Source organism: Neovison vison, chromosome 1 (assembly GCF_020171115.1).
Source record: "Neovison vison isolate M4711 chromosome 1, ASM_NN_V1, whole genome shotgun sequence".
NCBI lineage: Eukaryota > Metazoa > Chordata > Mammalia > Carnivora > Mustelidae > Neogale > Neogale vison.
Window position 1 is genome coordinate 266,143,388 of NC_058091.1, and position 22,696 is coordinate 266,166,083.

Consider the following 22,696-nt stretch of genomic DNA (forward strand, 5'->3'; position numbering starts at 1 on the left):
GCCTTCAGCATTAGAGCTTGTTATAACAGATAAGGAACAAGTTAGGAAAAAGTTAACAAATACTTGCTTGCTAATTAATATAGCGCATAAGTTAAATCTCTGTTCTTTTTCATCATTTACTAAGAAAAGCAGATATTTCCTCTGATAAAGATTATTTTAATAGTTTCAAGGACTATAGACTCATAATCTTGGAAAAATAAATGTTTTGTATAGAAATCTATGTGAAAGAATGCCACAGAAAACTACTCATTCACTTAAAGTTGTAAGCTACATTTATCATAATGGTGATTGATTTCACACACCAAGCTTGTGATAATTAGCCCACTTGCTGTGACCTCACTTATCTTGGTCTAATTCATTCAAGCAGTATAAAAGAAATGTACAGATTCTCTCAAACTAGGAACATGTAAATTATTTTACAGATAAAACAAAAGAAACTACCGCACTAAGTTTACAACACAAAGCAGTGTCTTAATTAGCTATAAGGGAGGATAACCATCCTTGAACACTCTTTCCTTGGCTTCAGTAACACAACACTCTGTTGGTTTTTCTCCAACTTCTTTGCTTCCTTTGCTGGTTCGTGTTCTTGACATAGTGGATGTCTAGCCTTGGTCATAGGTTCTTCTGTCTTCTAACTTTATATTGTCTCCACAGACATAGCAACCACTATTGTGAAGTTAAGTATCATTTTTAATAGATGAATCTCCAGTATAAATTCCTAGTATAAATTCCTATTCCAGTATAAATTCCTCTCTTCTGAATTCCAGATGTATCTTTCTAGCTACCTATCATCACCACCATGAGGTACATTTACTCTGAGGAAACAGACATCTGTAATTTAATTCATGATCCATCCTCTATCAGCAGCACCACCATCAAAGAAACAGGCCTCTTCCAGAGTTCTCTCCATCAAATGCTACCCACTTAGGACCAGGACAGAACAAACTCCTGGGAGTTATCCTTAATACCACCTATCACCTCATATCTGACTTGTCAGAAGAACAGATGGGTTTATCCCCTAGTATTTATCAAATCCATCTACTACTTCCATTTCTAATCTTTTTACCCCAAATTACTTCAGCAGTCTCCTAATGGGTTTGCTCTAATCCATTATCATTGTGTCAAAGTATAATCTTGTCATCTGTTTATGTCCCACCCCCCACCCAAGAGCATCTCAAGGCCTTCACAATAAAGCACAAAAACCCAAGATATGGCTACAGTCCCTTCCTGCTCTGGCCCTACCAAACCCTCTGTCTCATATTCCCCAACTCTTATCCTCACTTTCCATACTGCAGCCATTGTATGCAGGATTTTTTTCTCATCCCCTCTTTGCCTGACTACCTCCTACACGTCTCTCAGTCCTCAGCTTAAATGTTTTCTTCTCAAGGACGGGCTCTCACACCAGATCAGGTGTTTGACACTTTTCATTCTCTCTCCATTTATAAAAGTCTATTTATGTGCTATATAAAAGCAAGAACCTTGTCTTGTTCACAGTTTGATCCCTTTGGGCCTGGCATATTGTAGGGCCTTTACAGGTATTTGTTAAATAAATGGATGGAGAAAAGAAAGTGATAACTTGAGGGAAAGGCTTAAATTTCCAAGAAATTGAATCTTTCCTGAAACATATACATGGCCACCTGTACTGCCTCACTGGGTGAGATGGAAAGAATAAGGGAAATTTTATTTTATTCCATAGGAACTACTGTTGTCTTCAGAAACCCTTGCCCACTGTGAGGTCACCCTAAAGCTTTTAGACAATAGTGGAAGGATGGAGGCTTTCTATAAGGCTTTAGAAATAAAACTTTTTAAAGAATTATTTTTGGAAAAGACCATGAGTGTTCTCCTGACCAGTTGAATTACATTTTAGGTTAAGAAATTGACACCAGTGCTCGCTTCGGCAGCACATATACTAAAAAAAAAAAAAAAAAGAAAGAAATTGACACCAAAAGAGGGAACATGAATTGCCCAGTATCACAAGATGGTATAATGATGTGATTCTTTGTCCATACACCATATAGTTTTACTCACCTCCCTACTCCTTTCTTCCCTAAACTTGGACTAGAGAAAAAATTCAAACACAGAGACTCCCAGAGTCCACCTTCAACTTGGCAGAAACAAAGGAACACTTGAGTTAACCATCAGGGAGGTCATTAGGTCCTCAGTTAGGTCATTTAGGACCTCACTTAGGTCCTCAGTTTTTTCATCTAGAAAATAGTGATAATACAGTGATGCTGTCAAGTCAGTCCATAGATTCAGGGAAAATATGTATTTAGAAACTACTTAAAAATTAGTTCCACAAAGGGTTGATATTACAAAGCAAATACATTTACCTGAATTAGAATATCCCAGAAATAGAATGGACCACCTTCACATTGTAGATAAAAGCCTTGGGATCCAGAGTGCTCGGTTCTGATCATAGCTCTGTCATTGTGTGGCTCTGGACAAATCACTTAATCCCTTGGTGCCTCGGTTTTACTCATCTGTACACAGGGGAAACAAAAGTACAAACTGCACAAGATTGTTGGAAGAATGAAATGAGTTAATATCTAAAACACTTAGGATAGCTCAGACACACAATAAATGTTAGCTATAATATTTTGTTATTGTTGAACCCCCCATTACCAGAGGTACCCAGGCCTAGATTTGATAGCCAACAGTCAGGACTGTAACAAAGAGGATCTTGCCCTGTGTGGGGAATTGGATTCTAAGGCCCTTTCCAATGCTGAAATTCAAAAAGTCCACAAAAAAACAAAGTACTTTTATTGTGTTGTCTCCCACCAGGTACTTTTTCCTATCTCTACAAGGGACTTACGGGAAGTCTCTGATCTTAAAAGCTCAGAAAATCGACAAACTCCCCACAGACAAAAGAGACCTAGAAATACAGAGCTGGAGGAGCAGACGGAGGCCTGTCCCTATTCCTGGAGAGGCTCAGCGCACCCACCATCCAGTGCCACCTGTCCCAGAACAAGACTTCAGAGCCAGTAGCCCAAAGAGCTCTAGCCCTCCCAAGCGGAAGTGCAAGGAGGATTGGGTGCTACATGGAGAGAAATGCAGCAGAGACCATCTGAAGGATCACCCATGCCCAGGGGACTCCTCAACTAAACCCTCATCCAGGGAATACCCTCTTCTGGGGCCTAGCAGAACAATGGCTTCAGGAGCCTACTCAAGGGGTGGACAGATTGATGAGGACAGGCCCTTAAGCAGGGGCAGTCATCGCCGATCCCAGAGTTCAATGACCATATGAATGGCCTGCAGAAATCTGTACAAACCCAGAGGAAGCCACCCAGCTGATGGCCTAATTAACCCATGAATCTTCCTCTTCATGGAGGAACCAGGCTTGACTTCCTTGGAGAAAATGCTGGCCCCAAGAGCTTTGACAAAGGACTGGAAACCAGTCAACCTCTAGCTTTCTCCTGCTGCCAGGCAGCACATCACGCCATCAAAATTTTTATAAGAACGCTATGTTTTTAATATATTGAGTTGTTAAATATTTTAGCCCAGAGACATTGCTGTGACCTTCTAGGTAAGTAGAGCCAATGGCCAACACAACAGGGCCATAATTTTCCAAGATTCCAAGAGATCTATCTACCCAGGCATTCTCTCAGGATATGGAAGTTTCTGAGCTTGTCAAACCATCACCTCATCTTACTATGCCAAAAGTTAAAGTTTCAGAAGAGACCCATATACAAAGGTACTTCATCTTGAGTGTATTGCAGTGGTAATTATGTCAAGCTTAACAACACTTTCATTCATAGAGAATTGGGCTGCTTTCTGTCTCTAAGCCAAAGAAAACATCTAAAGATTAAAACTAGGTTTGAACTGAGTGTCACAGACACTTCTGAGAGTTGTAGGTCCATAGCTAGTGTAAGAGGCAATAACATAAGCATGCAAAAGTGAATGGGTTCACTATAGACCCCAAGCTTTTGCTAAAGGACCATATGTCCACAGTCAGTACCAAGAGAATAGGAGCAGTACTATTTAAGCTATTTATTTATTTTTGAATGGAAGTACTTATCCTTATTCAGATCTAAGACTGGTAGACTTTCATACCTCTGGACCCAGAATAAACCTGTATGATAGAGAAACTCTAAGCCCAAACAAGGACACCTCAAAGGACAGGTCCAGTATTAAACTCTATCATTAAGCTTATCCCAGATTCTTACCAGCTGGAAGACACTGGCCCATGCTTCATTTATATTAGGGAGAGTCAGAGGAAGTCTCATTTCAGAGGTTAAGGGATTATGGAAGCTTCTTATTCCTAGAGGTTACAAATGTCAAAATGTACAAGTGCTCAAAACAATGCTGAAATGAAAGAATGCACGATAGAATTCCAAGAGGCTATCAAGAGAATTCAGGGCTATTATGGACAAGGATAGTGTATCCCTAGTCTTTAGGATAAGTCAGACAAGACTACTGAACCCTCTCCTCCTTAAAGTAGTACCGTATATTAAGCAAAAACCCCTGTATATTAGTGATGGATGCAACACGGGTGCCCAGTCTTTGAGCCTAAGAGTTGTAGCCACCACAAGTTGACTTATCACTTGAGTAACTTCTCAGCAAAGATGCACAAAAATATCTCAACAATCAAATTGGCAAATGACAGACTGAGCTCATCCTCTGAACTTCCTGTGGACAAGACTGAACTGGAGAGATGGTTTAAAGCATTGTGTCCCTGGAACCAATACACTGGATCTCTTACTGACTGTGCCACATAATGATGCCAATAATGGCCAACCGGAGAATCCTATATGCTGATTGCTAGAGAAGGAGCGGGTGAACACAGCAGGCAAAGCAGTAATGATAGGAATTGTTCCAAATGAGAGGGTTGAGCCAAAACTTGGATCTTGGGGTCCCTATTTTCCCCCATTTTATTTCTGCCCACTCCTGCAAACCAGATTGAGAGCAGTAGGCTGCAGGGACATGTAAACACTTTGAAAAGTGTTTACACTCAAACCAGATTGAGAGCAGGGGACATGTAAACACTTTGAAAGTTGTAACACCCTCAATAGTAACACAGGGATTTCATTTCAGAGCTAAGGGGAAACAAGGTAATAGGAAACTTGTGAAAATGACCACTAAACCTATATGTCAAACCATACCCAACATTGTGATGTTGTGTTCTTTTTTGCATGATCAAACCATCCCAGATTGCCTGGGATTTTCCAAGTTTTAGCACTGAAGGGCTCTCATCCTAGGAAACTCCTCGATCCTGGGACACCTGAGACAACTGGTCACCTACTCTTGCCCCTCTTTGAAACCAAACCGTGACCATCCAACATGCCATCTTAAGGGAAAAGGTTATAACAACTTTTCCTATAACATTATGCTAATGATTGTACTTAGTATACTTTTATACTTTTATGACCTTTTACTGATTGACTGGAAATGTGTTATCCTTTATGAGAAAAAAGATAAACATTGTTTTCCATGATTGCCTGCATTTCTGAGTACCCTTTCATCCATCCATCCATCCATCCTTCTTGCATTCATTCATTTATTCAGTAGTCTGTCCATCCATTTATCTATCCAGTAAACTTCTGTTAAGCTCCTCTAGGTGCCTGGTGATGTGCTGTGTGCTGTGGGAAATTCAGTTCCTATCTTAAAAGAAGCTCATACCTTGTCAGACAGAGTATCAGGAACATGTTTGATCTAACAAGAGAGTGTGACACAAACCAAAATGGCTATAAGAATTAGAAGCAGAAGCACATAGAGTCTCCTCTGTCTGAAACTCTAGCCTGGCTACCCTCCTCTTTTTTTTTTTTTTTTTTTTTTTCTACCCTCCTCTTGATGGAAGCTTGACACCCAACCTCCAACCCAGATTGATTTATGTGCCTCCTTACACTCCTTTGGAAAAGATCAAGTGGGTGCCTGCTGTACACAGCACTGTGTTAGGCAGCAAGGATAAAATAGGAGAAAAAAATGGGCCCATCTCCTGTCCTCAGGGGATTTACAACTTAGAAGGGAAGACAACCTAGAAGGGAACCTAGTAATTAAGGAAACAGATAAATGAGACAGTTGAACTCTGAAAAGAAAGAAGAATGAAAAAGAAGGGAAGGGTGGTTCCCAGAAAAGGCTTTAACCATGATAATACGGCAGGGAAGGGCTATTCCAGATGGAGAGAATTAACTACCAAAGTCCTGAAAAGGGGGCGCCTGGGTGGCTCAGTGGGTTAAGCCTCTGCCTTTGGCTCAGGTCATGATTCCAGGGTCCTGGGATCAAGTCCCGCATCAGGCTTTCTGCTCGGCAGGGAGCCTGCTTCCTCCTCTCTCTACCTGCCTCTCTGTCACTTGTGATCTCTGTCAAATAAATAAATAAAATCTTTAAAAAAAAAAAAAAAGCCCTGAAAAGAAAGAGTTTGGTATACAGAAGAAGAAAAGAAAGGTCAGGATGACTATAACCTAAATAAGAAAGAGTAAATGCCCCCACGGTAATGTTAAGAGTAACAACCACACTAGCTCACTGTGTGTTTGATACTAGACTAATGCACATCATCATGGAAACCTCACAGCAACCCTCCAAGGTAGGTAATATTATGCTCCATTATTTCAGTTAGCTTCTGCAACATACCAAACCACCACCACCACAAAATGGAGTGGACCAACACAATTACTTATGTGCTCATGATTCCCTGTGCAGTTTGAGGTGGAAGGGCTGGGATCTCCCATCCTCGAGAACGTCAGCCAACATCATCATATGCCAGCAATGTTCTGGGAATGAGAACAGAATCTACAAAGCCTCCTGAGACATAGGCTCAGAACTCACATATCATCCATGTCATGACATTCTATCAAAGCAAATCACAAGGCCATCCCAGTTTCAAGGGAGTGGGGAAAATACATCCACCTTTAATGGGAGGATCTACAAAGAAATTTGAGGTCACTGACAATCCATCACATCCCATTACAAAGGGAGAAACTGAGGCAAAGACAAGCCAAATAAATATGGCACAGTCACACAATTAACAAGTGGGGAGGCAGCATTCAAGAGACTGAAACCAGAGCCTATACTCTTAGCCATGAAGCAACACAACTGCAAGGTGGGGTTGAACAGGTAGGTAGGAAACAGATGACAGAGGGTCTTGTCTTCTCCACATTCTCCTGAGAAGCAAAGTAGTTCAGTATTCAGTGAGCTGGAATTCCACCTTAACTCTGTCACAGACTGGCCATATGACCCAGAGAAAGACCACACTGTGTTCAGCTGGGTTGCACACCCAGACAAAAGCTTAAGTAAAGAAAATACTAACAGCTAAGATGAACTGGAACTCATGCCTACAACTGCCCTAAAATATCTCCCCATGAGCTGTTCACCTAGCCAGAACTTTCTATTCTGCCCTGAGAGCCCCAGGAGAAATCACATAGGAGCAAATTCTCCCATGCAATCGAAGAGGAGATGGCCCCTCCCTGCACCTCCAACCCAGGCAAGATTTCACTGTTAAAGAAGGTGGGGATTGTGAGCTGGGCCAAGCAGGCCTTTTGAGAGCATTACAAAAGGAGCTCTGTCCATCTGAACTTTAGGATGCCCACAATGAGGATATGGGTATTGTCAGACAAGAGCTGAAATCTGGAGCCTTTTTCTTCAAAGGCGTTCTGGTGCCACCTAGCATCAGTGGAGGAGCTGCTGCTTCTGACGACTCTTGCAGCTAGAGCAAGGGAAACAAGATGGAAGGGGAACTGAGCCAGGAGTTGGAGCCCAGATTTCAAGTCTGCTCTGCCAGTGGTGTCCACTGTGACCCTGGACAAATCCCCTCACCAGGTTTCAACCTCAAACTGAGGTTCTCTTGGCTTCCCCCAAACACTCAAGGTAGGAACTGGATTGGTTTTAACATTCTGTGGTTCTAAGAGCTATTTGTGGAATGCCCTTGTGCAACTGCAGCCTTTGGTTTACTATTTGTACGACTGTCAGATTCTCTGTCGTGCATACACACAGTGGAAAATCTCATAACAAAGGGACCCTGCAATCTTTTCTCTGCTGTGTTCCAAGTGCTCAGTACATGGCGATGCTCAACAGTGTTGTGACTCTGGCTGTTGAAGAAACTCATTAACGGGGGCTGGTCTCAGAGGGAGTAGAACAGGCAGGACAGCAACACTATTTGGGAAGATAATGAACCCCTCAAGCCTTTGCAAGGTCCCTGGTTGCCTTTCTCAGATCGGTAGATTGTAAGGAGCTGCAGGGCCAGGGAAGCCACCATCTCCAGCTGACAGGGGGAAGCTAGAGCTAGGACATCTCTCTCCCTCACACAGGCTGTAGACTCACTCCAGGTGCTGAGGTGTCTAAGGAGTGGGGAAGAACAGCTTTAGCCTCCTATCTCCTCCATCAACACCTCTCTATCCCCAGCCACTTACTCTTTAAATAAAGCACCAAGTCGAGTCTCCAGTACCCTCCTTCCATGCATATCACTATGCCTAAGCCCCTCCTCTGTCAATATTTAAACTGCCACCATCTGTGCCCTGACTCTCAGTCTGTCTACAGGAGAGGCAGCCTTTCACAGATCAAGCCTGGGGAAAGACAAGCCCAGGCACCTCAAGAACCAATACCACCTGGAAGGCAACAGTACCCTCAGGGCCTGTCCCCAGTGCCAGTTCAGCAAAGGGAGGCTGGCTGACCAATTTTTTAGGAAAAATGTTTTTCCCCCATCAATGTCATGAGCTTTTCTTACCCCAGCTAAACTTTATCCCACAAGATGAGGTGAAAGATATCCCTGCAGATGTAGATGACAAAACCCAAAAAACAGGTAAGTGGATGAGCCCCAAGTTACCAGCTAATTTATAATTAGAGCTGAGACTGAAACGGGGGTTCTCTAAACAATTAGTGAGGGCTCTTCGACCACCTCATCAACCAGAGATTAACTGGCAGTTTTTTCCAGGGCTGCTTGGACATTTAAATCTCAAAATGTTAATCCAAAGGAGAAAAATTTGAAAATATCAGGCCATATGGCAGGTGAGTCAGGAGATTTGACCACAGAATCCTTCCAGAACTCCTCATATCACCCTGTTTGCAAAAGGGCAGCCTAGGGTTGAAGGGTAGGGTTATACCAGTAAGTCACCTCTCAAAATTCTCTTCTCCCATCTGCAGGGTCAAAAGTGAATCCTGAAACCCCTCAACTGCTGCCTCTAAGCCTCTAATCTTGTCTTCAAAACTACCCAGATTTTCTGGGGGCATTGGGAAATAGAGAGAAAGATTTATAATCTTTTGCCCCTTTTTACAAAAAGAACTGTTTGAAAAGAAGCAGCTATTTGCTTTCCCCATTTATAACAGACTGGTATGTTAGGCAATGAAAGTGGTCTTTCAGGAAGGGGATACAAGACCCCAGGGAAGCTTAACATTTGCTATGCTTCCAGCCAAGCACTCCTCTTTTTAAAAAGCAAGGAACCAGAGAAGGAATAGAAGGCCCAAAGAGGGGACATGAACTTGCCAGAGACTGAAAATCACCTCTGCTATCCTCAGCTACCCCATGAGCTCATCCCAGGTGGCTGGAGAATAGTAATTTAGAAGGTCTCTTCCAGGTTGAAAATGAAATTTATGGAGTACCCTTTTACCAAATGGTCCCATTGGTGCCTCTCCCAGTAGGACCTCATATCACTCTCCTGGCCCCATTAATCAGTTGGCTCAGGATAATCAGAGGATATCTTTAGGGCATGCTCTTAATGAATATCATGACCAAATGTGAGAGCTTGGTAACATAGTTTAACAGCATTGTCGGGTACTTCATCATTAAGAATAAGCAGGCATGGGAGTTCAGGCAGAGTGGCAGACCAGAATGGTGGCAGGGGCAAGGGAGCATAGACACCTTTTGTCAGAAGACCCTTTCTTTAGAAAGCCCTTGTTTCATCCCTGGAAGTGATGGCCTGACACATCAGGTGGCTCTTGGAACAATAGGACAAACAGGGAATACACCTCATTTTTTTTGTTCCCTGTAAATGCCAATACTTTTTTTTCCATTCTGCTCCTCTATAAAATGAAACAAGGAAGCCAACTAATGTCTGATAACTTTCCCAAGTCAACAGACAAATATGTGGCTGAAAGAGGAGATTCAGCTCCAAGATGCCCAACTTCAGGGCCCAAAATATTAACACTTCTATAGTACAATGAAAAGATCCCTGACTAGATTTAGGGTTGGGATATCTGGGTTCCCAAATCTATAAATTTCTTATTATAAGACTTTTCTTCCCTTATCATTTTCCATATTTAAAATTAGGGGGTTGGCATGGAGACTTCTAAAGCCCCAGATTTTTCTGAATTCATCACTCTCACCTGTAAAGAACACATACTCAGTTTACTCTTAAGTGCCCTTGAAGTTTTCACTCAACCTACCAGTAAGAAATCTTTTTTCAAGTAGATGAGTTGGAAACCAGGATAATCAGCTCTTGTACAGGATAATTAGAGCCACTAGCAAGTCAATTGAAGACCTGCTGACTGGCTAAGCATCAGAAAATCACAAATATATGTTGGGGATGGAGAGCAGAAAAAGTAAGCAGGTGGTAAAGAAGAAATATGAAAGATGTTAAGGTAAATCCCAAAGGAAGTAAGCAAAAACTGTGTGTTCTACTTATGCCCCAACTCCTGAGTCCAGCATACACTGGGCCCCCATCACTTTATCCTGACCTGCCTTGCCAGGCTCAGAGCACCTGTTCAAGGGAACCTAATTGCTTACCATTATAAACACACTGTATACTTTTCCACCTTCTGTGCCTTTGGTTGAGCCATCTCCTCTACCTAGAATGCCTGCTCAAAGCCTGAATCTCAAATTCAGCCCTCTAGAGACCACTTCTTCCATAAAGCTATCCCTAGTCACTGAACTCCAAAAGCTCTCTGCACCTATCAGTATTCAATACAGACACTTCTCGTTACTCAGGTCTTTCTCCCCGCCCCTTAATCATACTTGCTAGAATGACAGAGCCTGAAGTGACAAGTCCTAAATGACTCACCCCAGGGCTAGAATTAAGCCTTGGCTAATGATAATAGTGGACCGGCTTATAAGAATGTTCTTTCATCAATTCCTGACTACAAATCCAGGAGGCAGAGGTCGGGAAAGACATTTCCCCTGCCTTTCCCCATACCAGAATATCTCTGTCTCAGCTTCCCACTTCTTCTCTTCCCCAAAGGCAAAGACCAAAGGATGATCCAATGGTCAATGTTCCAGAAAAATCAGTAGTTCTTGAGGGCCTAATCTTAAAACAGCTTCAGAAACATTCTGGGCTCTCCTATCTCTCTTCCATTTCCTCTTTCCATGAGGTCAAACAGTACAATTAGGCTAAGTGTTGCTTCACAGGGAAAACCAACCTCTCTTCTGCTTCCTTATCCGTCTTCAACTTTGGGCCACTGGGCTCACATTTATAAATAAATTATTTTGTTTCCATTCTGCTAATGTTTCTGGGAGTACTAGTACAGGGAGAAGGAAGTAGACCACTGGGAAAGTGAAGGACCACCAAGGGGAGATTAAGTGATTATCCATGTGGGCTGCAGACATTCTTGTATTCTAGGTCTATGATGACACCAAAATACCATCAAAATTTCAATTGGTATTTTTTATTTCCATTTTACAGGTAAGCAAACTGAGATTCAGAAAAGTTGGGTAGCTTATACAAGATGCACTTTTTTTTAAGTAGCCTCTATATCCAGCATGGAGCCTAACGTGGGGCTTGAACTCAGGACCCCAGGATCAAGACCTAAGCTGAGATCAAGAATCAGATGGTTAACCAACTGAGCCACAAGGCACCCCTCCAAATAATGCATTATTTTTAATAATGATGTGCATCAATAATGCATTAATAAGAGCGAGAAAAGCTATTCCAAACCCAGACCAGATTCCCAGCCCACTGTAATTACCAAAGACCAGGCTGCCCTTGTTGCTAAACAGCACATCCTGTAATTTTCCACAGTTCTGTCTCCCAGACTCTCTCAGGGTCTTAGTTTATACCTCTAGCCATTTAAGATTTCCAGCCTCCTTTCCTCCCAGTTTTCCATGGGAATACCCTCCAAACACACATAAATCCTGGGAGAAGGATTGGCATCCTGAAAGACATGAGACATTGGCTTAGCTCTAATTACAGCTCTAAAAGCCTGTACTGTGCCTAGTAGACAAACCATACCAGAAGCACATTAATTTTCTGCCCCAGCTGGCTCCCACCTTGGGAAGGCTTACATTGCCATGCTCAAAGGGGCTCTGTCTGAACCCCTGATGTGGGAGAGATGCTCCCATCCCTGCCTCTCTTCTTATTTTTAATTAGAAGTTCCATTAAAACCACTACAGCAATGAGGCACACACTAGGCAACATACTTCAGGACAATTAGCACACTCCTCGGGGGGCTAAAATGGCCTCAGTCTTGGTCTGGGCAACATAATTGCACCAAAACATACAGCCTACTAGGAGGCTCCCATTTTAAGTGGAAAGAAACAATTAGTCACACAATCTATCAGGCAGTTAGATCTGTAGGAAATTATTCAATATGCATAATTTAAAAGTTTTCCAGGGGTTGAGATATATAGAAATTATTACTTGCCTATGACTTGGTACATCCATAAGCAAACCACTATCCCCACCCATACTCACCCCATACTATTAATGATCTGTGTCTTCGTGTGTAGAAGCCTACCACATAGAGTCTAGTTGTAATTATGTGTCTGGATCACTGTAGACATTAGTTCATTCCTAAAATGTGGGAAATAATCAGTGGGACAGAGGGGTTATGGAAACCCCATCTACCTCACTGCCACTTTCTGAATCCCCAAGCCACTAATTAAAACCTGCCCCTAAGATAGCTCCTGGCCAAGTCATCCTGGTGATTCTGAGAAGTGAATAAAAAGAGCAAATTAGAAGGCCAGAAAGATCTCTCTGAACACCAGGAAAGCTGCAGAAAATCACCCGAGGCTCCCTGGACTCTGTTTGATGCCACACTTCCAGATTCCACATGCAGAAGCATCTTGTCTGCATTTGATCACCCTTCTCTAACACTCATTGCTGAACCATTGTACTTTCTGCAGACCAGCAGTGCCGCTATAATTAATATTCAACTGGCATTGCCACTGCACACTCAAAGCCTGTTCTTTCAGCCTTTTCAAATCCAATTCAGACCAAAGTAATCTTTGCCCTTGCATTTTGGTTCAGGCAGCAGCGATTGTTAGGATGGCAGATAATGGTTTATTAGCACTACCGAACAGCAAAGGAGCCCAGCATGGTAGCGGTCATCACTAGGTTTCTGAAACTAAACTAGGTCTCACAAACTAAAATTAACAAGCCAGCAGGACACAAATACTGGTGCAGGAATAAGACCATTTCAGGAAGGATTATTAATTGTAATTTTTCATATAAGATTACAGATGGAGTAGGACGTTGTGAGGCTTCCAATAAAGGGTGTGGTCCAGCTAATAAGAGGCAGCCACTGGTTGACCACTAACTTTAGACTCTCCACAATCATCCTTCAAATCTCATTATTTGTGGATCTAGAGCAACTGCTACAGTGTAAGAAGGCCTTAATTCAAATCCTAGACTAAATCACTGCATGACCTTGTGCAAATTCTTTTCCTCTAAGGAACTCAGCCCCTTATGTTTAAAATGAGAGTTAAAAAAGGATCAGTGGTGGCCATTACCCTTCATAATCATTTCCGGAGAACACAGAGATAGGCAAAAGTCAACTGCGGTGAACATTTTAATTAAGAGGATCAGTCCTATAGAAACAAGATGGCAGAGTAGCAGACTGAAATGACATCAGGTCCCAGGAGTTCAGCTAGATGGTTATCAAACCATTCCAAACACCTACAAACTCAACAGGAGATAGAAGAAGAGGAGCAATTCTAGGAACAGAAAATAGACCACTTTCAGGAAGGTAGGACATGCAGAGAGATTAATCTGAAGCAACGGGAAGATAGACTGTGAGGGGAGGGGCCAGCTCCCGGCAAGCAGTAGAGCAGTGGAGCACAAAATCAGAACTTTTAGAAGTCTGCTCCACTGAGTGACGTCACTCCAGAGGCTAAGCAGGGGTAGAGCCCTTGTGAGGACAGTGTGGTCTCAGGTCTTTTTTTTAAAAAAAAGATTTTATTTATTTTTATTTTATTTATTTATTTTTATTTATTTTTATTTTATTTATTTTATTTGGCAGACAGAGATCACAAGTAGGCAGAGAGGCAGGCAGAGAGAGAGGAAGGGAAGCAGACTCCCTCCTGAGCAGAGAGAGAGCCCAATGTGGCGCTCGATTCCAGGACCCCAGGATCATGACCTGAGTTGAAGGCAGAGGCTTTACTACTTAGTCACCCAGGTGCCCTGCAAAGTTAATTTTTTTTATTTTTTTTCCTTATTCTATTTTTTTAACTTTTCCTCTTTTAATGTTTTTTAAATAGTTTATTTTAATTTTTTTAAATCTTTTTAAATCTTCATTGTTATAGTCATATTTTATCCCTTCATTGTATTTAAACCTACTTCTTGTATACATATACTTTTTGTATACTTTTTGTTTTTTCTTTAAAATTTTGGGATACAATTTTTTCTAATAGATCAAAATATACCCTAAATCTAGCACATGGTTTTGTTCTACTCCCCAGCCTGATCACATTCTTTTTTTTTTCTTTTCCCAACCAACTTATTTTATCAATTCTTGCAGAATTTTAATTTTCATGTTTACAGTCATATTCCATCCCTTCATCATCTTTACCTATATATTTTTTTTCTTTCTTTAAAATTTGGGGAGGTAGTTTCTTCTCAGAGATCAGAATACACCCAAAATCAAGTGGGTGGCTCTCTTCTATTCACCAGTCTAATATATATATATTTAATTAATTTCTCCCCCTTTCTTCTGACCCAGTTTAAGGTCTCTTCTGATTTGGTTAGCACATATCTTTCTGGCATCTTTGTCACACTTATATAATAACAAGTATTATATTCTCTCATTCATATATTCTTTTCTAGATAAAATGACAAGGCAGAAAAACTCACCACAAAAAATAATAATAATAATAACAAGAGGTAGTACTGACGGTTAGGGCCCTAATCAGTACAGACATTGGTAATATGTCAGAACTAGAGTTCAGAATGATGATTATCAAGGTGATACCTGGGCTCAAAAAAGGCATGGAAGATATTAGAGAAACCCTTTCTGGAGAAATAAAAGAACTAAAATCTAACCAAGTTGAAGTCAAAAAAGCTATTCATAAGGTCCAATCAAAAATGGATGCTCTTACTACTAGGATAAATGAGGCAGAAGAGAGAACTAGGGATATAGAAGATCAAATGATGAAGAAAAATGAACCTGAGCAAAAGAGAGACAAACAACTACTGGACCACAAAGGGAGAATTCAAGAGATAAGTGATACCATAAAATGAAACAATATTAGTATAAATGGGATCCCAGAAGAAGAAGAAGGAGAGGGGCAGAAGGTATACTGAAGCAAATTATAGTAGAGAATTTCCCTAATATGGCAAAATATGGCAAATACACCAAAATCCAGGAGGCACAGAAAATCCCCCTCAAAAACCAATAAAAACAGGTCCATGCCCCATCATCTAATAGTAAAACTAACAAGTCTTAGTGACAAAGAGAAAATCCTGAAAGCAGCTTGGGACAAGAAGTCTGTAACATACATAGAAATATTAGATTGGCAGCAGACTTATCCACAGAGACCAGGCACACCAGAAAAAACTGGCATGATATATTCAGAGCACTAAATGAAAAAAATATTCAGCCAAGAATACTATATCCAGCTATGCTGCCATTGAAAATAGGAGAGATAAAAAGCTTCCAGGACAAACAAAAATTAAAAGAATTTGCAAACACCAAACCAACCTTATAGGAAATATTGAAAGGGGTCCTCTAAGCAAAGAGGGACCCTAAAAGTAACAAACCAGAAAGGGGCAGAGAAAATATGCAGTAACAGTCACCATACAGGCTATACAATGGCACTAAATTCCTATCTTTCAATAGTTACCCTGAATATAAATGGGCTAAATGCCCTAATCAATGACACAGATTTTCAGAATGGATAAAAAAAAAAACAAGGCTCATCAATATGCTATCTACAAGAAACTCATTTTAGACCCAAAGACACATCCAGATTTAAATTGGGGGCGGGGGATATATCACGCTAATGGACATCAAAAGAAACCTGGGTGGCAATCCTTATATCTGATAAATTAGATTTTAAGCCAAAGACTATAATAAGAGATGAGGAAGGACACTGTATCATACTTAAAGGGTCTGTCCAACAAGAAGATCTAACAATTTTAAATATCTATGTCTCTTACATGGGACCAGCCAATTATATAAACCAATTAATAAAAAAATCAAAGAAACACATCAACAATAATACAATAATAGTAGAGGACTTTAACACCCCCCTTACTGAAATGGACAGATCATCCAAGCAAAAGATCAACAAGGAAATAAAAGCCTTAAATGACACACTGGACCAGATGGACATCACAGATATATTCAGAACATTCCATCCCAAAGCAACAGAATACACATTCTTCTCTACTGCACATGGGACATACTCCAGAACAGATCATATCCTGGGTCACAAATCACATCTAAACTGGTACCAAAAGATTGGGATCATTCCCTGCATATTTTCAGACCACAATGCTCTGAAGCTAGAACTCAATCACAGGAGGAAAGTTGGAAAGAACTCAAATACATGGAGGCTAAAGAGCATCCTACTAAAGAATGAATGAGTAAACCAAATAATTAAAAAAGAATTTAAAAAAATTCATAGAAACAAATGAAAATGAAAAAACAACTGTTCAAAATCTGTGGGACACAACAAAGGCGGTCCTGAGAAGGAAGTACATAGCAACGCAAGCCTTTCTCAAGAAACAAGAAAGGTCTCAAGTATACAACCTAACCCTACACCTAAAGGAGCTGGTAAAAGAACAGGAAAGAAATTCTAAACTCAGCAGAAAAAGAGAATTAAGAAAGATCAGAGCAGAATTCAATGAAATAGAAACCAAAGTCACAGTAGAACAAATCAACGAAACAAAGAGCTGGTTCTTTGAAAAAATTAATAAGATTGATAGACCCCTGGCCAGGCTTTTGAAAAAGAAAAAAGGGTCGGGCCTGGTTAGTACTTGGATGAGAGATCACAACCAACACCAAAGAAATACAAACAATTATAAGAACACATTTTGAGCACCTATATACCAGCAAATTTGTCTATCTGGAAAAAATGGATGCATTCCTAGAGACATATAAACTACCAAAACTGAACCAGGAAGAAATAGAAAACCTGAACAGACCCATAAACAGTAATGAGATTGAAGCAGTCATCAAAAATCTCCCAAAAAACAAGAGCCCAGGCCAGATGGCTTCCCAGGGAAATTCTACCAAACATTTAAAGAAGAATTAATACCTATTCTCCTAAAACTGTTCCAAAAAATAGAAATGGAAGGAAAACTTCCAAACTCATTTTATGAGGCCAGCATCACCTTGATCCCAAAACCAGAAAAAGACCCCATTAAAAAAGAGAATTACAGGGATGCCTGGGTGGCTCAGTGGGCTAAACCGCTGTCTTCGGCTCAGGTCATGATCCAGGGGTCCTGGGATCGAGTCCCGCATCCGGCTCCTTGCTCAGCGGGGAGCCTGCTTCTCTCTCTGCCTCTGCCTGCCTCTCTGCCTGCTTGTGTATACTCGCTTGCTCTCTCTCTCTCTCTGGCAAATAAATAAAAAATCTTTAAAAAAAAAAAAAAAGAGAATTACAGACCAACATCCTTGATGAACACAGATGCGAAAATTCTCACCAAAATACTAGCCAGTAGGATCCAACAGTACATTAAAAAGATTATTCAACAGGACCAAATGGGATTTATTCCTGGGCTACAAGGTTGGTTCAACATCCACAAGTCAATCAATATGATACACTAATAAAAGAAAGAACAAGAACCATATGATGCTTTCAGTAGATGCTGAAAAAGCATTTGACAAAGTACAGCATCCTTCCCTGATCAAAACTCTTTGAAGTGTAGGGGCACCTGGGTGGCTCAGTGGGTTAAAGCCTCTGCCTTCAGCTCAGGTCATGACCCCAGGATCGAGCCCCGCATCGGGCTCTCTACTTGGCGGGGAGCCTGCTTCCCTCTCTCCCTTTGCCTGCCTCTCTGCCTACCTGTGATCTCTGTCTGTCAAATAAATAAATAAAATTTAAAAATAAGAAATAATTAAAAAACAAAGAAAAACTCTTCAAAGTGTAGGGATAGAGAGTAAATTCCTCAATATCATCAAAGCCATCTATGAAAAACCCAAAGCAAATATAATTCTCAATGGAGAAAAACTAAGCTTTTCTGCTTAGGTCAGGAACACTGCAGGGATGTCCATTATCACCACTGCTATTCAACATAGTACAAGAAGTCCTAGCCTCAGCAATCAGACAACAAAAAGAAATTAAAAGCATCCAAATCAGCAAAGAAGAAGTCAAACTATCACTCTTTGCAGATGATATGATACTTTATGTGGAAAACCCAAAAGACTCCACTCCAAATCTGCTAGAACTTCTACAGGAATTCAGTGAAGTGTCAGGATATAAAATCAAAGCAAAGAAGTCCATTGCATTTCTTCACACCAACAAGACAGAAGAAAGAGAAATTAAGGAATCAATTCCATTTACAACTGCACCCGAAACCATAAGATACCTAGGAATAAACCTGACCAAAGAGGCAAAGAATATGTACTCAGAAAACTATAAAGTACTCATGAAAGAAATTGAGGAAGACACAAAGAAATGGAAAACGGTTCCATGCTCATGGACTGAAAGAACAAATATTGTGAAAATGTATATGCTACTTAAAGCAATCTACACATTTAATGCAATCCCTATCAAAATACCATATTTTTTTTTCAAAGAAACGGAACAAATAATTCTAAAATTTATATGGAACCAGAAAAGACCTAGAATGGCCAGAGGAATGTTGAAAAAGAAAGCCAAAGTTGGTGGTATCACAATTCCAGACTTCAAGATTTATTACAATGCTATGATCATCAAGACAGTATGGTACTGGCACAAAAACAGACACAAAGATCAATGGAACAGAAGAGAGAGTCCAGAAACAGACCCTCAACTCTATGGTCAACTAATCTTTGACAAATCAGGAAAGAATGTCCAATGGAAAAAAGACAGAATCTTCAACAAATGGTGTTGGGAAAAGTGGACAGCCACATGCAGAAAAATGAAACTAGACCATTTCCTTACACCACACACAAAAATAGACTCCAAATGTGTGAAAGACTTCAATGTGAAACAGGAATCCATCAAAATCCTTGAGGAGAACACAGGCAGTAACCTCTTTGACCTCAGCCACAGCAACTTCTTCCTCAGAACATTGCCAAAGGCAAGGGAAGCAAGGGCAAAAATGAACTATTGAACTTCATCAAGATCAAAAGCTTTTGCACAGCAAAGGAAACAGTCAACAAAACCAAAAGACAACTGACAAGAATGGGAGAAGATATTTGCAAATGACATATCAGATAAAGGGCTAGTATCCAAAATCTATAAAGAACTTATCAAACTCAATACCCAAAGAACAAATAATCCAATCAAGAAATGGGCAGAAGACATGAACAGACACTTCTGCAAAGAAGACATCCACATGGCCAACAGACACATGAAAAAGTGCTTCATATCACTCGGCATCAGGGAAATATAAATCAAAACCTCAATGAGATACCGCCTCACACCAGTACGAATGGCTAAAAATAACAAGTTAGGAAACAATAGATGCTGGCGGAGAAAGGGGAACCCTCCTACATTGTTGGTGGGAATGCAAGCCAGTGCAGCCACTCTGGAAAATGGCATGAAGGTTCCTCAAAAAGTTGAAAATAGAGCTACCCTACAACTCAACAATTGCACTCCTGGGTATTTACCCTAAAGATACAAATGTAGTGATCCGAAGGGGCACAGGCACCTGAATGTTTATAGCAACAATGTCCACAATAGCCAAACTATGAAAAACACATAGATGTCCATCAAGAGATGAATGGATAAAGAAGATTTGGTGTGTGTATATATATATACAATGGAATACTATGCAGCCATCAAAAGAAATGAAACCTTGCAATTTGCGATGACATGGATGGAACGAGAGGGTATTATGTTGAGCAAAATGAATCAATCAGAGAAAGAAAATTATCATATGATCTCTCTGATATGAGGAAGTGGAGAGGCAAAGTTGGGGAGTTTGGGGGATAGGGAAGGAAAAAATGAAACAAGATGGGATGGGGAGGGAGACAAACCATAAAAGACTCTTAATCTCACAAAACAAACAGTGTTGCCAGGAAGAGCAGTGAGGAGGGAGAGGGTGGTTGGGTTATGGACATTTGGGGAAGGTATGTGCTATGGTGAATGCTGTGAAGTATGTAAACCTGGCAATACACAGACCTGTACCCCTGGAGCTAATAATACATTATATGTTAATAAATAATAAAAAAAATTGTAAAAATAAAAATAAATATTGTTGAGGAAGCAGGAATTATGAGACTTACTTAAAAGTAACAGTCTACCCAGGTTCTTTAACTTAGCAGTAACAAGACCAATTCTCAGCATGGGGACAAAGCAGAGTAAGAAGTCAGGTATCTCTTCATATCTTTTCTGGCTCCAGCACCCTCAAAAGCCTTATGGCTTCTATAACAATTTCTAGGCCTGAAAGGGGTAAGAGAAGGTAATATTTTTACATAATGAACAGAGAAGATGGTCTTATAAGAGCAGAGATGTTTCAGTTTAATAAATAAGCCCATAGAGTGGGAAACATAAAATAACAACCTCACCTTGCTCTCTTTCCTCCCTCCCATCTCTTGCTGCTGCCCTACACTGACAGAAATCTGCCAGAAGCTGAAGGGCAAGGGAACTCATTACTATAAATTAGTAGTTCTTACACTTTTAGGTCAGGATCATCAGAGGACTATTGAAACAAATATGCCCAGGCCCTATCCCCAAGTTTTCTGACTCACTTGGTGTTGGGTGGGACCAGAGGACCACCAGTAATGCAGGAAAGATGTGGATCTCAGAACACACAGTAAGGATACCAGCCAGCCTCCTGCGGTACAGAGCAGGGTGGAAGAGGTGGAAGGTTGGTCCAGAAGGGCACACATGCATCTCTTGAATCTATACCATTAGACCATGGGACAGCAAACTTTTTCCATAAAGAACCAGATGATACGTATTTTAGCTTTTACAGGCCATACAGTTGCTTAACTCTGCCATCATAGCAGTTGCTTAACTACTTAACTCTGCCATCATAGCACCCAAAAAAAAGCTCACAGACAACACATAAATAAATGAACATTTTCTTTTATTTTCCAATAAGAATTTACTTTCATTCTTTACTTAGAAAATTTTATTTCCTGAAAATTCATTTACGTCTAACCCACCTCTATCTCCTCAGTATTCAGAAAACACCACAACAGTCATTCCCTGAGTGTCCATATATAAATGCTGGGAGCTTTATGTGCATTGTATCTTTGCTTTGAAGAAACCTAGAGTTTAATCTACCCAGTTAAGAACACCACTTGGGTAGCTCTCACTTCATTTAAGCCAATTTCTCATCTCCACTGTGTGTTAGAAACTGCTAGTCGCTCAAGATCCAGAAGTAAATAAGACATCCACAGTCCCTATTTTGGGGGTTAACTGGCTAATGAGATGTTGGTTAAGGTTTTCTGGATACAAGCAACAGATATGAGCCTAAATAAATTAGATAAAAAGATAAGTGTTGGAAGAATACTGGAATGCCAAGAGGCTTGAGACACAAACAGGTCAGCTATTCTTCTGAAGGCTGGAACCCAGAATGGTTCCCACAAGAGTTGCCAAGACCCAAGCCCCACTTCTGGATTCTCTTAAACTCTCTCTGGGCTGGGGACCTGGCTTAAGTAGCTTTAAAATTTCTCCTGATGATTCGGATTTGTAAACATGGTTGATAACTACTTCTCTGGTCTCTTCAGAAGAATGGTTTCCCTCTTTTGTCATTCTGAATTTTAGTAGACCATGGACTCCCAATAAAGTTAGAATAAATGTTCAAAAATCTACCCAAATTCTCCAACTCTCCACCAAGTTTAACAGGTGGACAACAACATGCTCCATCTTTATAGTACCTTTCCAAAGCATCCTCAGGTTTTATCTTTAATGAGCCCTAGGAAGTAGATGGCACAAGTGTTATTATTCTTCAGTAAGGAAACTGAGGCTCTGGTAACACATGTGCCCAAATACACACAGCAAGTGACTGGGTAGAACAGAGACTAGAATGCAGTTCTCCAAAGGGCATTGGTTCACCAACTTGAGCATGAATAAGACACCAAGGAAATTTGTCCCAGTGCGGTGCCCTTGGCTTCAAACACAGAGGTTCTGATCCAGGAAGTCTTGAGTGAAGCACAAGTATCTACATTATCACTGAAGTGATTCTGATGCATAGGGCCCAAAAATCTCAGTTGGTGAAACACCACCATGAGGGAAGCATCTTCAACCCATAGCTGTGAATATTATCCTGTCCAGAAGTGAGAAAATAGACCCACTACCTAATTCAGGATGCTTTCCCAACCTAAGGTACTTCATTTTCTTTTCCCTTCATCTTATTACCTACTAGCATTAGCTTGCTAGAAAAATAATAGTCAAACTCTAGATCAGAAATAGTGAGTTTCAGTTCAGCATGCCAAGTCTCACCAACTTGCAGTGGCTTTTTAAAGCCTTGGATTAAGAAATAGGGAGATTGGGTCAGGTTCAGCAGGAGAATACGCG

The 22,696-nt window shown here is 40.7% G+C and overlaps 1 protein-coding gene and 1 long non-coding RNA gene across 4 annotated transcripts in view; one reads left to right on the top strand and one right to left on the bottom strand.

Moving 5' to 3' along the window:
• ATP10B (ATPase phospholipid transporting 10B (putative)) overlaps nt 1-5,431 on the top strand; it is a 269,423-nt gene extending 263,992 nt beyond the window's left edge. For all 3 annotated transcript variants that reach the window (XM_044230157.1, XM_044230166.1, XM_044230175.1), the window contains one exon: nt 2,782-5,431. In XM_044230157.1, coding sequence (XP_044086092.1) covers nt 2,782-3,244 — 463 coding nt within the window. In that variant the 3' untranslated portion in view covers nt 3,245-5,431. The remainder of the gene's footprint in view (nt 1-2,781) is intronic.
• LOC122893278 overlaps nt 1-22,696 on the bottom strand; it is an 83,013-nt gene that overhangs the window by 10,351 nt on the left and 49,966 nt on the right. Inside the window, exon 3 of the long non-coding RNA XR_006381606.1 lies at nt 2,331-2,480. This is a non-coding gene — a long non-coding RNA (uncharacterized LOC122893278). The remainder of the gene's footprint in view (nt 1-2,330; nt 2,481-22,696) is intronic.